We start from the raw sequence: 15934 nt of genomic DNA, 5'->3' as shown, positions 1-15934 counted from the left end.
CATTCACTGGAAATGTAGGGGCCAGCCAAGAACAGCAGCAATACCTAGTTGGGAACTTGCCTACCCCAGTCTTGGCACATATGGGGGACCCCGGGCGAGGGCTGCATGGCAACTAGAAATACTCAGAAATGTGTGATGACAACAGAAAACATCATTTCAGAAATAAAGACCATTCGAAGGAACATGAAAATGAAAACAAAACAAAAAGTAAACTCGAGAGAAGCAGGAGGTGAAAAAGAGTGATTTTTTTTAAAAATCATAAAGAAATTAAGGAAGAGATAGCTATGGGCTGAACTCTGTCCACCCAGGGCCCCCATTCATACACTGAAGTTCTAATCTCTAGCACTTCTGAATGTGACCTTATTTGGAGATGGGGTCTTTGCAAAGAGAATCAAGTTAAAATGAGGGCATTACAGTGGGCCCTAATCCAGTAGGACCATGTCCTTTTAAGAGGATGACATTAGGACACAGAGACATGACAGAGGGAAGGTGATGTGAAAAGACTCAGGGAGAGAGGCCTGGAACAGGTCCTTCCTGCACAGCCCTCAGAAGGAACCAACCCTAATAAACACTCTGGTTTGGGATTTACAGTTTCCAGAGCTGTGATATAATAATTTTCTTTTGTTTAAGCCACTCATTTTTAGGTACTTTGTTATGGAAAAAGGAATCAAAGAATAAATACTAAAAATTATATAATTCAGGAAGGATTCCTGAAAAAACAAAAAGATTTGAAATAAATATTGAAGGAGTACACACTGTACCTGAGATCACTAGCCCAGAACAATCAACTTCAAGACATTTGCTAGTAAAATTACTGGACTTGTAAGAAAAAAATCTTTTGGCCATCTAAAAGGATATGTGGCATAAATGGGGAAGGAAATTAGATTATCATCAGGCTTTTCCATAGCAATGCTTTATGCCAAAGAAAATGGAGAAACATATTTAAGAGACTCAAGGACAGAAAAATAGCACACTTTGAGCTTCATTAAGGACACAATTTGTAATGAAATGTTCCTTTTCCAGGGATGGTAAGAAACCAGTTCACTAAGTTGAAAAGGAAAGATCAAGCCTGCATCTTCCTTTTCCTCTATAAGTTGTACCAGTGGGTAACTAAACAGTGGATGAAGGGCAACATCTCCTTATAAAATTTCTCCAGTTAATGAATGGAAACAAAATAATGGAATCGAAAAATCACCCTTTTAAATCAATGGGTTAATGAGTCTGAGCTCTGGGCATCCATAACCACTATCATTAAGAGCAGCAGTCCCCAACCTTTTTGGCACCAAAAAGGGACTGGTGCTCCTATGAGAGTCCAATGCCTGATGATCTGAGGTGGAGCTGAGGCGGTGATGCTAGTGCTGGGGAGCGGCTGCAAATACAGATGAAGCTTTACTAGTCTGCCCACCACTCGCCTCCTGCTGTGTGCCCTGGTTCCCAATAGACCATGGACCAGCACTGGTGTGCGGCCGGGGGATGGGGACCTGATTAAGAGGGTGAACAATAGATGTGATGTGCCTCCTAGAACGCCATACTGTGTTGTCGCCAAAGGGATCAAACAGACATGAATCTGAGTGGGCTTTTGAATCCAGACATCAATTTTTGGGAAACAGGATGGAGGAACAACTTGAACAGCACCATGTGTGTGCAACCAAAAGCCAGCCTGAGGAAATCTGTCCAGGCCAAACCACTAGGGCTGTTCAAAGGAGGCATTGCTGGGAAAAGAAAGAGCTGGCGGGTAGGGTACCTGCGGACGAAGGAAGACTTCAAGCCAGATCACTTAACGGACAAGACAAAACACGGGTGTCCAGAGGTGGACAGGGCAATGATAAAACCTGAGTGGTCATACCGAAAGGAAGGTGGTGGTTATTTTTGTAGGAAGGGAGGGCTGGGATGGGTCAGATGGGGCCTAGTAGACTGGCTGCCAAAGTTCTGTCCCTCGACTGGAGTGGTGGCTACCATGGTGGCCACTTGTAACGATTCAATAAGCTGTATATTTCTTTTGTGTGGTTTTCTGTATCTATGTATTATTTTATAGCAAAAGACTAAAAACAAACAAACATCCAAGATCTCTTTGGCTATTGGATACAGAATTGGTTTTTGTGGGGTAAGAAGCCAGAAGACCAGTCAAAAGGCTGAGACATTGGTTTAAGGTGGTTAGGACGGTGGAGGGTAGAGTAGGGGCGATTGCTGTCTTATAATACCCATCCATGCTGCGCAATTACTGTGATCTCCTAATTTAACCCCCAGCCACCTCGTAAGATAGGTACTGTTCTGTGTTGAAGTGCTAAGTTTACAGATAAGGAAACTGAGGCTCAAGGAGGTTAGCTGATCTCACTTAAGACCACAGAACTGATGAGTCAGGATTTGAACTCACGGAGGCTGACTGTAGCCTGTGTTTTAACGCTGTGCAGAGGTGGCCGTTTGGCCTGTGTGGAGAGGAGGGTGCACATCTCCTACCAGTAGATAGCTCCGATGGCATTGGGTGGGCTCCTCAGCTGTCAGAACCTCCGCCAATGCCTCGTACAGCTCGTCCAAAGGCTCCGCGTGGATAGCTTCATGCTGGGGGATGGGTGGAGCAAAAGCTTCAGCAAGAGCATTAAACTGACCCACATGAATCAAACAAAGGCCCTGCCTACTTGCTTTCACTCTGACTTCTAAAAATGGCTGGAAAATTTTCACCAAATTTGGAGGGGTGGTTTGGGATGGGTTGACTTAATATACGCCACCTGAAATAGAAACAATTCACTCAGTGGGGGCCCTAGGGTATCTCAGAGACGTGTAGTTGAGAGCAGCAGCAATGGGATTATGTGAGAGCTGCCATGTGACAGGGATTATGTGAGAGCTGCCATGAGAGCTCTGCCCTTGTATCATGGTGTCCTGGGCGAAGAAAACAAATGGTGCTTTTAGGTGGGCCCAGGAAAAAGCCACAAAGACAGGCACTCCATATCATGGGGTGTGGCTTCATCAGTGGGCATCCCCGTTGTGTGCTTCACGGGGGTGGGGTGGGCAGCATCATGTGGCCGCGTTTCTGCTGGTAGTGCCAGGACGACATGCTGGTGACTGCTAGATGTGCCATGTTGGTGAGAACTGCGGAGGGTGGTAACAGAGAATCCGGGAAGGTTCTGTGTGCTAAGCCTGGGCGAGGGGCGGCTCTTATGCTCAGAGGCTGACTGCATTGCGTCTGCCGCTGACCACTGAGGTATCTATCGCCTCTGTGAATTCCAGTCTAATGTGAAATCCAGCAAATTTGGGCTCATTCTTAAAATCTGTCCTGTATCAGTCAGGAAAAGAGCTACTCCAGGTAATTTACTGGGGAGAAGACAGTAGAAGAACCAGTTATAAAGGCACTGCAAGACCTAAACCTCCAATGGGGACAGTGCGGCAATCCACAGATTGGCAACAGCAGGAAACTGTCCTGTGGCTGGCAGGACAGAGAGAAGGTAGGGTTTCCAGCGCTCAGGGCTCTCTGGGAGGAATGAGAACCCGTACAGGAGATGTGGCCGCTGCCAGACCTCTGGAAGCAGAGAAGGAGAAATACCCTGGCCTCTCCTTCCCTCCTTCCCTCCACTGCCTCTCACTGGCCGAACCAGCAGGGAGCCAGTTGCCTGGTGAGCCCCCTGCCATATGGGGGTTTGCAGAGCAGGGAAAGGGCATGGGATAGATTTGAGCTCCTACAGGCAAGCAGGGGCAGAGGGCCCACTGCTGGAGAGCAGCCTAGTCCTAGATGCTGTCTGGATCCTGGGTGGACAGTGCCCACTACTGACCTTTCTGATGAGCTCCGAGAGAAAGCACCGGGCATACTTCACCGATGGTGGATGCTTCACACACAGAGGATGTTTCACGGTCTGTGACAAAGGACACGGGGGTTGCTGAAGAGACTGGGCCTTAAGTCTTCCATGAGCTTTAAGTGAATACAGGATAAACCCCCGTAACCCATTCCTTCAGCAAAGACATGTACAGACACAGGGTTCTGGCTCTAGGGGACTGTCGTGCATCTGAAAGAGTCAGTCTTAAAAATAAGCCCTTTCCTAAAGAACATTCACTACAGTAGTACAGGCTGTGGCAGGGTTTCTAACACCCATTCTGGGCAGGAACAGGAGGCATATGGACCCAAGCTAACACCCTGCTATAGATTGAATGTCTATGTCCCTTCCAAATTCATATGTTAAATCCAACCCCTATGCGATGGTATTGGAGGTGGGGCCTTTGGGAGGTGATTAGGTGATGAGGGTGGAGCCCCCATGTATGGGATTAGCTCCCTTATATGAGAGACCTTATAGAGCTCCTTTGCCCCATCCACCATATGAGAACACAGTGAGAAGATGGCCCTCTATGAACCAGGAAGTGAACCCTCACCAGACACTGAATCTGCTGGCACCTTGATCCTGGACTTCCCAGCCTCCAGAACTGTGAGAAATAAGTTCCTGTTGTTTATAAGCCACTCAGTCTATAGTATTCTGTTACAGCAGCTGGAATGGACTAAGACACACCACTTTCCAGGGAAGCCAGCATGAACTAGAGGTTACAGTGAGGACAAGTGTGGGGTTTTCTGGCTCCATGGAAGAGGAAGGAGTCCAAATGGTGGGAACAAGGCAGATTTGGCACCTGTCATCCTGGAACTCACATCCCAGGCTAAGGAGATGGGTGAGAGCCAGACCGAGATGAATGCTGTGATGGCCAGGACAGAAGACGACGAGGGCTCTGCCTGGAACATGGTGGGGGCAGAAAGGGACTCTCAGGGGCAGTACTTCAGTGGAAATCTACAGAAGCAGAAAGCAGGGGAGCATGATCCAGGCAGAGGGGACGGCTTGTTTAGGCTCCAAGGTGGCCACAGCCCGGCATTGGGGAAGGAAGGCAGGGAGACAGAATACATGAGAGCAGGGGCTGTGTCATGGGGCTTTTGGCTGGAGAGACTCGATTTTACCCAAGGTAACAAAATACCCACACAACCCCAGAGTGGTGGTTGCACATATACTCTCACCCATATGCACCTTAGAATAAAAAACCCACCCCTCAAAAGCAGGGGCCCATCTATATCTAGAAAAGAGACATGAGTGGGTGAGATTTGCCTTATTTTTCCCTTAAATGTAAAGAAGAAAGCCTCTGAACAGCTAGTAAATGCTAGATGTTCCCACAGCTGTCAACTCTGTTTTCTCTGTGGACAGTTTAAAAAATATCCCCAATTCCCTCCTCTCAAGCAGTTCTTTGTATATTCTGATATCTTCATCTAAGAAAATAAAAGAGCCAGAGCTCTCTCAGGTGCTACCCCTCAAATGCAGAGTCTTTTTTTTTTTAAAGGATACAACTGCACCCACTGTGCTTGTCATGTCCTCAAGGGCAGGTAGGGAGGCTGGTGATGTGCCCCAGTGATTCTGTGATTCTTACCTTCTGCAAAATATCCAGCAGCAGCTCAGAACCCGAGTCTCTTAATTTCTCTTCTAGGCTCTATTCAGAGACAGAGGGGAAGAGAGAAAAATCTCAAGGGCATTTTCATAGGAACATTAAACATGCAATAGGACATGTTGGCAAAGCACTAAGTGATCTCTCCCCAGGGACCTGGGCCAATTGGAAGCGTTGGAAGCAGAAGGCACGAGCGGCTAAAAGCCTGACCTTGACAAGTCCCAGGTTACACCTGGATGAGTTGGAGAAAGAATGTGAGGAGACAGACTCTTGGCTTGCATTAGCCCTGCTGCTTAGCCTCACCTGGGTCACAGATCAGCTCTGTAGCGTAACTGGTCAGCCAGAAATTAGTTAGCCACAACATCAGGACCTGATGGGTTTGCCTTGGACTTGACATCTGAGTTAAAATGGACATATAGAATGTGCAGCTCCCAGGCCCGCTATATTGTTCTCCTATAGGGGACTCCAGCTTGGCATTGAGCTCAGGCTCCAGACACAGGTAGATTGCTGTGCTGTGACATGGGGCAAATAACTCCATTTCTGCAGAGCAACCTGTCATGCCTTAAAAGGACTACTGGCCTGGCTTTAGCCTCTCTATCCTCATCTGCCATCTCCCCCGTCCTATCTCTGCTTATTCCACTCCAGCCACACTGGCTTCCTTGCAGCAGCTTGATCTCAGTGGCAGAGCCTTTCTCCAAAGACGTCCCATGGCTGGCTGCTTTATTATTCAGGTTCTGGCTCAAATGTCCCCTCTTTCAGGAGGCCTTCCCTGACTTTATAGCCACTGTCATCCCTGGTGTTTTCTCGCTTATTTATATACTTGTTTATTCTCTGGCTTTCCCATCTGAGCAGGGCCTCAACTGTATACTGCTGATCCTGATGCCTTGCTCATGGAAAGCATTCAGCAAATATCTGGTGATGGAATAAAAATACTAGCTAATACTTACATTCACTTACCATGAGACAGGCACTGCCTCAGGTGCTTCATATTCATGTACTCCTAACAACAGCTCTATGAGGTAAGCATCATTATATCCCGTTTTACTACTAAGAAAACTAAGGCACAGAGAGGTGCAGCCACTTGTCCAAGGTCACACATCTTGTATAAGATTGGGCCAGGATTCCAAGCAAGCAGGCTGTCCCCCAGGTCTGGGCTCGCCACTGCTGTGCTCTTACTTCTTTTCTAGTCAAACAACCTTTGTGGTCAAACATAATGACAGTTATAGTACCCACCACATGGGTGTTGTGGTTCAGCCTAAGTACACACTAACATGGGCCTGGTCCAGAGTAAGCACTCATTTCATGTGAACAATTCTAGTCAGTATTGAATTGGGACCGATCGAGGCTGTTGAGAAGGTTTAAATTTGGGGTTAAAAATGTACATATTTCTTTCTGACCAGAAATGAGCTCTTAGAATGCTAAATGGTTTATGTTAATGAAATACAAATGACTAACCACTACCCCTTAAGATGGGGCAGACTGGAGGAGGAATACATACCCAATATGAGTCATTCCAGTGACCTTACTGCACACGAATTATAAAGGAGGCAGTGTCATTAGGGCTCCTGCCTTGGCAGAAGGAAGCTACTGCCACTCTTTGCGATAATGGCAGGTTCCCAGGGCAGGGGAGGTGAGATCTTTCATCCCTTTTCTAGTCAGCTTTGTACTTCCCTATCTCTTCTATCAGAGGTTTAAGAGCCTCAAGCTGACTCTGAGACAATTTTGTCCAAAGCTGATGACACAGATGAGAAAACCCAGGTGTGTGCGTGTGTGACCTGGTCACTGCGCTCATTGCAACGTGGTCTTCCGCTGTCCTGAGGACGGTGACTGTTTACATAGGCAATGGCAGCTGTTACTCAATGGCCAGGATAATGAACGACTAAAAAACAAAGTCATAAAATTATCGTGAACTGTCCTAAAAACTAGAGTGACAAGGGATTTGGGAGGAAACCCTGCATTCCTTCAATTCGCAGGACTCAAGGCAGTTCAGGGAGGTAAGGGGCCAGAAGAGGGAGCTGATGGCCGGGTGCAGGGTGGGCCTCCCAAGGACGCGCAGGTACATCTCCTGCTCCCCACTGCCAGTCCTCGCGGTCCTTAGCGCACCCGGCGGACGAGGACCTCAGGTCCTGCAGCGGCACCAAGGGAGCCGAGGCCGTCACGTGGCGGAGGGGGCGGATTTGGTGGCGGAGGGGGCGGATTTGGTAGCCGAGCCCTCGACGGTCCCCAGCCGCCCCAGCCCGCCCTCCGCGCGCCCCACCACACACCTGCCAGGGAAAGGAACGCAGCCCGCGCGTCGCCAGGAAGCGGCGCTCGAAACTCCGCAGCAGGCGCGCGGAATCCACGTTCTCCTCGCGCGCCATGGGTGGGCGGGGCCGCGGCGTTGCCCGGGATACGAGACGGAAGCGGGGCGGTGCCCAGAGGAGGCGGGCCTGAGACCGAGAAGAGGCGGGGCTTGAGGCCGGTCACTGGGCGGGGCTAGAGGCGTGTCCGAGGGGGTGCGTGGGATGGGGGCGGGGCCAGGGCATCGGCGGGGCGGAGTCTGGGTTTGGCGCCAGAATTGGGCTGCGTTGAGTAGCGAGCCCTCCTTGGGAGCGTCCCGTGAGGCTAAGGGCCAGGTAACGGTTCTCGCTGTTCCTTCACCTTTATGAGGGTCTTTTTGTCAGGGACTGCCTCTGCGGCCTTATCTTAGCCCTCTGCGCGTCAGCGCCACCCCTCTGGGACTGGGCAGGTGGGATCCTGACCGCCCTCACGGCCAGAGCTGTTGTCGGAGTGCCTCCTCAGGCCCAGTGACCGTGGACTCAGGCCATGGCCGCCCTTTCTCTCTTTGGAACGAGGCATTCGGGTCAAGGTGTTGGTTCCCAAACTGGACGGTACACTGAGAGTCAGGAGAAACCGTAGAGAAGCAGGCCACTCCACATGGGTAGGTGGCAGGATTAATGAGGGAACTTTGGAGGCTTGTCTTGGGCACCTCAAGACGAGTGGATCTGTTCACTACCCGCCAGAATCTTAAAAGTGTCTGCAGAGCCCTTAACTAGGTTCAGCCATGTACCCAGTCCAGGTGGTCTCAACACCGCAATGCTCTTAAGGCTGCTTCTAGAAACGTCTCTCGCTGTGGGAATGGGGGCAGGGGCGGGAATGGGGAGGAGCCCTCAGTTTCCCGGGATCAGCTCGCTGGTCAACTGGTGGTTACATCTTTTTGATGACCTCTAACAGAAGGCAAGAGCTCTGGCTCCTGCAGCCTTTGGGTCTATCCCTAATCTATGGGGACTTTTATTCACCAAATACTTAGTAAGCACCTGCTGTGTGTTTAACACTGTCAGGCATTAGGGATGGAACAGTGAGAAAAACCAAGAGTGGTCTCTGCCCTCCAGGAGATCAGGGTCTCCTGGGGGAAGGAGACATTGAACTAATTATCACACAGATAAATGGAGAAGGATGATGACATTATATGCCCTGCAGGAGAGCACATGGAGCTATGAGTGGGAGTTCTCACTTTGCAGGCATAAGGAAAAAAGTATCTGAAATAAGAGTAAGAGGGCTCCTGGGGTTTGTGGGGTGGTACAGACATGGAGATGGGGAGGAAAAGAAAAAATAATTATTTCTTGTCGACATTATTATGTCTTGAGTGAAAGGCAGGGCAGACAGTCCACAACCTACCAGGGCTGTCTCTGGAGTTTGAACTGTATTCAAAGTCTAACATGGTTACCTTCACAAATCTCTCATAAAACTACATTTAGAAGCGTCTTGAGAGCTAATTTGTTAAATATACTTGCAGAAGGTAGATGAGAGGACAGATTAAATCTTATTACCCCTTTTCGATGAGAAACACTGGAGCCCTGCTCAGCTATGAGAACAAGAGAGGAAAATTAATTCTTGTTGAATGCATTTATTCTCTCATATCTGTTGTGCTTCTTCCCCAACCAAGTGAGTGCAGGATCTGACACAAAAATTGTCCATTTTGTATTCCCTTGACACTGTTGATTTAAATAAAGAAGGTGCTCTGTGGTTACTGCTGTGTTTTTACATAGAGTCGATGGTTTCTGGGTCTGAGATATTGCATAAATCCTTAGTCACAGAGTCCTGAGATAGAGTCACCTGTGATAGGACAATGAGTCTTAACTCTAGTCTGTGTCTTGGTCCTAAAGGAATGATGCTTCAGAGCTGGATCCAGCACATTAGTTCACTTTTGCTGTTTTGATCAGCTCTCTGCCTGCAGTAGACAGTGAAATCCAATGGGGAAGGGTCAGTTAAACACTTAGATACAAGGCTTATTCTATGAACACATAATAGCTATTAATTACATTTCCTCCAAGGAGCAAAAGGGCATGTACGGTCAATGCCGTAGTAATACTGTATGATATTATACTAAGATATTAATAAACCAGCATTTCCTGATGACTTAGGTGGGCAGCAGGTTGGGGAAGGACTCTGAGTGGGCCACAGCATTGATCTGTACACAGGAGAAAACTTTATCTTCATGTATGGGCTCTCAGGAAGGACAATGGTTATAAGGTCATACATGTCAGATATGAATCTGAAGGAGTTTTTAATGTCCCATGGACCTCACAGTAGTGGTGTGTTCAGGTGGAAATGAAGAGTAAGACTGCTGTTTAACATACCGAGTAAAAATTCCGGGTGGTATTGATATGGAGCGAAGCATTAGGACATGTCCCAGTGGTTCAGTGGCAAGAGGTGATATGTATGTGCACATGCTATATTAAAGGGCCAACTTCTGGATTTGAGGCTAATAATAACAATAATAATAACCTAATGTATTTTAACTGTATAGAATGGTTGCTTTTTAGAAATTACTCCATGGGCATGGCATTTTAGTCAGTATATTAAAATTTTTCCTGTATCTTTCCTATGGCTAATGGTTTCTGTAAGAAAAGACCAATGATTTCTCTCTAAAATGTTGCTTCAGGGTGCAGAGGCCTTTATAAGTCATGTTTTCAACTCACAGGAAAATTTTATAGTTCAAATCTAGATTACATTAAATGTGGGCTTGGTAATGGAGTTAAAGTTAAATAAAGTTCCAACTTTCCTTAGTTTATAGTGTTCAGGAGGTCCCTGTGCTATATTAAAGTAGAAGAATGGTCAGGATTGGGTGTAATAAGGAACATATAAGGATAAACTATTGCGATGTAGAGAGGGGTGCATCAGGCTCATATAATGCTTCGGTTGGTGGCAGAACCAATATTATGGGTTGGATTATGTCCCTCAAAAATATATGTTGAAAACCCTAATCTTTGGTACCTAGGAATGTGACCTTACTTAAAAATAGGGTCTTTGCAGATATAATTAAGATGAGGTCATACTGGATTACAGAAGCCCCTAAATTCCATGACTGGTATCCTTAGATGACCACGTGAAAGCAGAGACACAGGGAGAAGACAGCTGTGTGACAGTGGAAGCAGAGGTTGGAGAAAGAACTCCAAGGATTGCTGGTAACCTCCAGAAGCTAGAAGAGGCAAGGAAGGATCCTCTCCTACAGGTTTCAGAGAGACTATGGCCCTACTGACTTCTTGATTTTGGACTTCCAGACTCCAGTCTGTGAGACAATACATTTCCGTTGTTTTTAAGCCACCTAGTTTGTGGTACTTTGTTATGGCAGCCTTAGAAAACTAATACAACCAGAGCATAATTTTGGGGGTCCAGCGCAAAATGAAAATGCAGGGGCCTTGTTAAAAAATCAAGAATTTCGAGACCATGACAGAAGATTATTAAACCAAGCTGGGGGCTCTTCTGAGCTCTGGGCCCTGTGTTTGCAACTTTCCAGTTTGCAAGCCTGTGAAGCTGGCTCTGGTTGCTGGGTTCTTAAAGTGCTAGATCCCACTTTGGCATGCAGAAAGTTGTTGAAATGGATTATTACAATGTGCACCAATTAACCATAGGAAACCCAAAGCCACTCACTTCTTTTTTTCGATGAATGGCTGTGTATGTCACACTAGCGACAAACAGAATGGCAAGAACTCCTATGACAATCCTGAGACTTATCACTGTTTTTAGGAGAGCAGATGACCTCTGCATTTCTGCTTCTGTTTAAAAAAATTGTCCGATTATTAAGAGCCTGTTCCAGCTGCTCTGGGTCCCTGGCAAGTTTCCCATGCAGGCGCTAGTGAATATTAATTATGGAAATGAAATGTACATTTAACCCAAGAAAGTGCTCACTGTAGTGAAATCTCGAAGGGCAAGTCGTTGAAAGCCGATTTACTAAACGACCTATTTGCCAAATGACCCATCTGCCAAATGACCAATTTGCTAAAAGCCAATTCCCTGAAAATCAGTTAGTAGGATGTCCAGCTTATCAATCAGTAACTGACAGTCAAACACACCTTACCCCAGGCTCCTGACGTGCTCTGGGACAGGAGTAGGGCCCATTAGTTGTTGTAAAACTTTAAAACTTAAAAAAATATAATCTGGTGAATTGATCATTCTTAGTTTTCTGCAAAATGGCTTGCTTCTTCTAAGTTCACAGGAAGATTGTGAGCAGTGGCTTGGAAGAAGGGAAAAGAGTGCAGGAAGCTTCTTTGTACTTAGTTTTAATTGAGTGTGGTTGCTCTAGCATGTGATGAGATCATTGGGCATTATCTATGTCTCTCCTGGCAGAAGAAAAGCTGGCCAGTGTTCGCAAACAATGGAATTCCCAGAGATGATCTCTTTCTTACTTTATATTGCCCAGATTTAAGATTTTGAAATCTTAATAATTAGCAACCTCATTTATGGGAACCCCTGCCCCTTTTTTTTTCTGCAATGAGTGGAATGGTAAGGCTTTGTTGTTCCCCTATGAGCTGCTTTTTTTTCTAGGCACCAGCATGCACAGAGTTGATGAAGGAAGGCTGATTTTCCTTATCTACAAGGGACATCTGGGGGCAGACTGCACAAGACTTCTGAGGATCAGAAGGATTATTGTCTGACTTCCTTTATGGAGAGCCTTCCCTTTGCCCCTGAGGCACTATATAAAATGTCACCAGCACTTCTAGGGTTTCCCTACTTCCTGCTGTCTTTAGAGCTGCTGATATCTTGTGCTGGGGGCACTGAAGTTGCTGGGAAACAAGATTATTCTGCTTGATTCCACCTCCCCCACTGGGAGACTCCATTATGAATCTTCTGTATCTCATGACAGAACAGAACACACCACCAATTTCCTGGTGGTTGCTTTTGTATTTCACCTGGCTGCTGGTCATAAGAGTCCACAAGCATTTCCTGGGTGACTGCCAGGGAGTCGGTGTGGGGTTCGGGGGTAATCTCCAGGAGCTTACACATGAGTGGGTAGATGTGGATGCTGTCAAAAGGCTCAGCCAGGTGATTTTTCTTGAAATCTGGGCTGAAAGCTCTGACTATGGTCTTCGTGTCCATGTGGACGTTATCAAAGCCATGATCTCCTTTGTTGAAATATATTATAATTTACTGAAAAATAATAATAACAAAAGCCATTTTAGATTCCACTCTGCAGAAAACTGCCCCTTGGTTAATATAATGCTTGTTGGATCCATGAAATCTTTGAAAATTTAAATGACCAGGAAAGGCACTGCTCCCTGGGGTGGCAGAGAGAAAAGCAAGGGATGAAAGATCTTTAAGAGGAAATAAAGAAAGCGTACCCATTAGAAACAGCAAGAAGATAATAATAACAATACTCAATAACAATAAGCTCAAACATCAAGCACTTATTACATACTGTGAATTGTTCTGAATGCTTTATAAATAGATGTTAACTCCTTTTACCCTTATAACTGCCCAGCGAGAGCACTGTTATCATCATCTCCATTTTGTGGATATGAAAACTGAGGAACCTGTCCTGAGTCATGTAGTAGCAAGTGTTGGAGCAGGTATCTGAACCCAGACTTTCTGGTTCTAGAGCCACTGTTTCTCATGGCAAGTGTGTGTGTGTGTATATAAAAATTTTTTTTGGTGGGGGGAGGTTTGGAGAGGAGGGAGTAAGGACTGTAGGTAATTGCTTAATCAATGATGCCAGGTAGGTTTTTGTCTGTGTCTTTTTTCAAATGACTAAGTAACACCCTTCATAGCACTTTATATTTTCTGAGGACCAACAGGTATTCTAGCATGAAAGAAGAGTGATGCTCTGTACTTTGGAAAGTTGGTCTCATATTTGGCCTGGCTAAAGAAACTAGTCCAATGGCCTTCAAAGCCATGGGGCAGCTCGTCGAGACCAAGTACCCAAGTGATGGCCTTATATGGTTTGCAAGCTCCTTAGTCCCTGAAGAGAGAAGGGTAGCATCCACTCTACTTTGCACCTCAAGGCAAGCAGATGGGAATCTGAGGCATGTACTCAGTGAGATTTGCTGAGACCCAAAGGATTTTCTGTCTCATTGTCAGTTTGCTGGAAGATTAAATTGATCACAGCCTCCTATCCCCTCAAACTATCTGATTACGTTGGAAATGTGATTCTCATTCAATGCCTTCACATTACTCTCAACCTGTTACATCATGAATCAGGTTTACAAAGAGGCCACTGACTGTGGAATCTTTCCTTTTCGAGAGCTTAGTTTTGGGCACACATCCTCAGTATTCTGAGCCACTTGAGGGATTACAAAATATAAATCATTGCATTTACTATGATTGTTTCCATCAACATTAGACAATAGCTTCATGAGTTTTCCCATACCTCTTATACTCTGGACTTATAGTAAGAGAGTATGTAGATCACAAATATAATTATAATGTTTGGTTCCTGTCCATAGCCTTAGACAGGAGTTCTTCAAGCTATATCTGGGATGGTCTTCTGTCATGTGATGTTTAAGCATCGCCTTCATCTTTGTTCTGCCGTGAATTACAGTTTGGTAGTTAACAAAAACCACACTACTTCGCTTATTTCTGGCAATTAGCATTGACTTTAGTATTTTCTTCTTTAGACTAGTTTTTTTAATGACAGCTTGGTTAAACTATAATTCATATACTATACGATCTACCCATTTCAAATGTACAGTTCAGTAATTTTTAGTATAATCACAAAGTGATACAACTATCACCACAATCAATTTTAGAACATTTCCATCATCCCCAAAAGAAACCCTGTAGCTTTCAGCAGTCACACCCCATTTGCCCCCAACTCTTCCCCACCCTCAGTCCTAGACAACCACCAATCTATGTTCGGTATCTATAGATTTGCCTATTCTAGACTTTTCATTTAGATGGAAGCATACAATATGCGGTCCTTTGTATTTAACTTCTTTCACTGGGTATAATGTTCTCGAGATTCATTCAAGTTGTAGCATGTATCACTTCTTCATTCCTTTTAATGGCTACATAATATTCCACTGTACCGATATACCTACCATAGTTGTTTATCTGTCAGTTGATGAAAATTTGGGTTCTTTCTGCTTTTTGGTTATTATGAATAATACTGTTGTGAGCATTTGTGTATAAGTTTTTGTGTTAACAGGATTGCTTTTTTCTTTTCTTTGATATGTGTGAAGGGGAACCAGCAGGTTTTTTTTTTTTTCGGTGTGCTGCGTGTGCGTGTGTGTGCGTGTGTGTGCATGTGTGTGTGTGCGTGCGTGAATCTCCTGGTGATCTGTGCATAATAATCAAGCATGCAAGCTTGGGTTCGGACCTCAGCTTTTTGACACTTCTAATGTCAAATCACTTCTCTCTAGCTCTGATTTTTTTCTTGTTACAATGGGAAAGATAAGAGCATCTATTTTTAGGGTTGTTGGGAAGACAAAAATAAAATAACTCATGTTAAGTTTTTAGCACAGCACTGGGCCTGGTCAGGGATGTTTGTCATTGTTATTGCATAATGGTAATGTGGGGAAGGGGTGGTTCAGGGAGATGGGGAACACTTAGAAAACAATGGGTTACAACTCATTGTGTGTGCACTTATGTTTTAATGTTTTTCAGAATTGTCCTTCCCTAGTGGCTGGCTCCCAGATCCAAAATGACTGTATTCATTTTAGAATCAACCCACCCCATTGATGTTATAACCAGAGTTGGCATACATCAGGATTGACAGGACCTGCTTGTGCTTAGCAAAATGGAAGCATTTTGGAAATTCCTCCTTGTAGACGTTGAGGTGTGGGTCTGCATTCTTCAGCGCCTGGCAAAGGGCTTTCTCTTGCCCCAGTTTGAGCAGGAGCATCCCAAAGCCTTTGTAGTCCATGATATTAAACTTGACTAAGTCCCTGAACCTGACGTAGTTGGTCAAGATGGTCTCAGTGACATTGGGCTTCTTCTTTACTCTGGTCATGCCATGGTCTGATGTGATGATGACACTGAGGTGCTTAGTCAAGCTGTGCCTCTCAGTGGGTTCTACCAGGTACCCAATGGTTCTGTCAATTTGCTGGATAATCACTCTTCTGTTTTCCATCTTGGGCCCAAATTGGTGTCCATATTTGGCTTTCTGGCTTTCCATAGTACAGGGTCACGAAGTCAGTCTTCCTTAGTGAGCCAGTTCACGACAGTATCAATGTTCTCCCTCCACTCTGTCTTGTTGCTGTCTAGGGGAGTGTAAGACTCCACCAGGGACCTCTGGACAGCTTCACCTTTATATTTAGCACCTCCTCTGGGATAGTAG

At 45.7% G+C, this 15934-nt stretch overlaps 1 protein-coding gene and 1 long non-coding RNA gene across 2 annotated transcripts in view; one reads left to right on the top strand and one right to left on the bottom strand.

The window, feature by feature from the left end:
- EEF2KMT (eukaryotic elongation factor 2 lysine methyltransferase) overlaps positions 1 to 7774 on the bottom strand; it is a 13922-nt gene extending 6148 nt beyond the window's left edge. Inside the window, exons 1-4 of the mRNA XM_011376439.2 lie at positions 7665 to 7774; positions 5386 to 5445; positions 3765 to 3845; positions 2458 to 2559 (exon numbers count right to left, since the gene is read on the bottom strand). Coding sequence (XP_011374741.1) covers positions 2458 to 2559; positions 3765 to 3845; positions 5386 to 5445; positions 7665 to 7760 — 339 coding nt within the window. The 5' untranslated portion in view covers positions 7761 to 7774. The remainder of the gene's footprint in view (positions 1 to 2457; positions 2560 to 3764; positions 3846 to 5385; positions 5446 to 7664) is intronic.
- A 173-nt stretch (positions 7775 to 7947) lies between these two features.
- Positions 7948 to 15934, top strand: part of LOC111730042 — a 39757-nt gene continuing 31770 nt past the window's right edge. Inside the window, exon 1 of the long non-coding RNA XR_002776535.1 lies at positions 7948 to 8015. This is a non-coding gene — a long non-coding RNA (uncharacterized LOC111730042). The remainder of the gene's footprint in view (positions 8016 to 15934) is intronic.

Source organism: Pteropus vampyrus, unplaced genomic scaffold (genome assembly GCF_000151845.1).
Source record: "Pteropus vampyrus isolate Shadow unplaced genomic scaffold, Pvam_2.0 Scaffold300, whole genome shotgun sequence".
In the NCBI taxonomy this organism is placed as follows: Eukaryota; Metazoa; Chordata; class Mammalia; order Chiroptera; family Pteropodidae; genus Pteropus; species Pteropus vampyrus.
The sequence above is the reverse complement of the archived record's forward strand: the minus strand, read 5'-3'. Positions and strand labels throughout refer to the sequence as shown.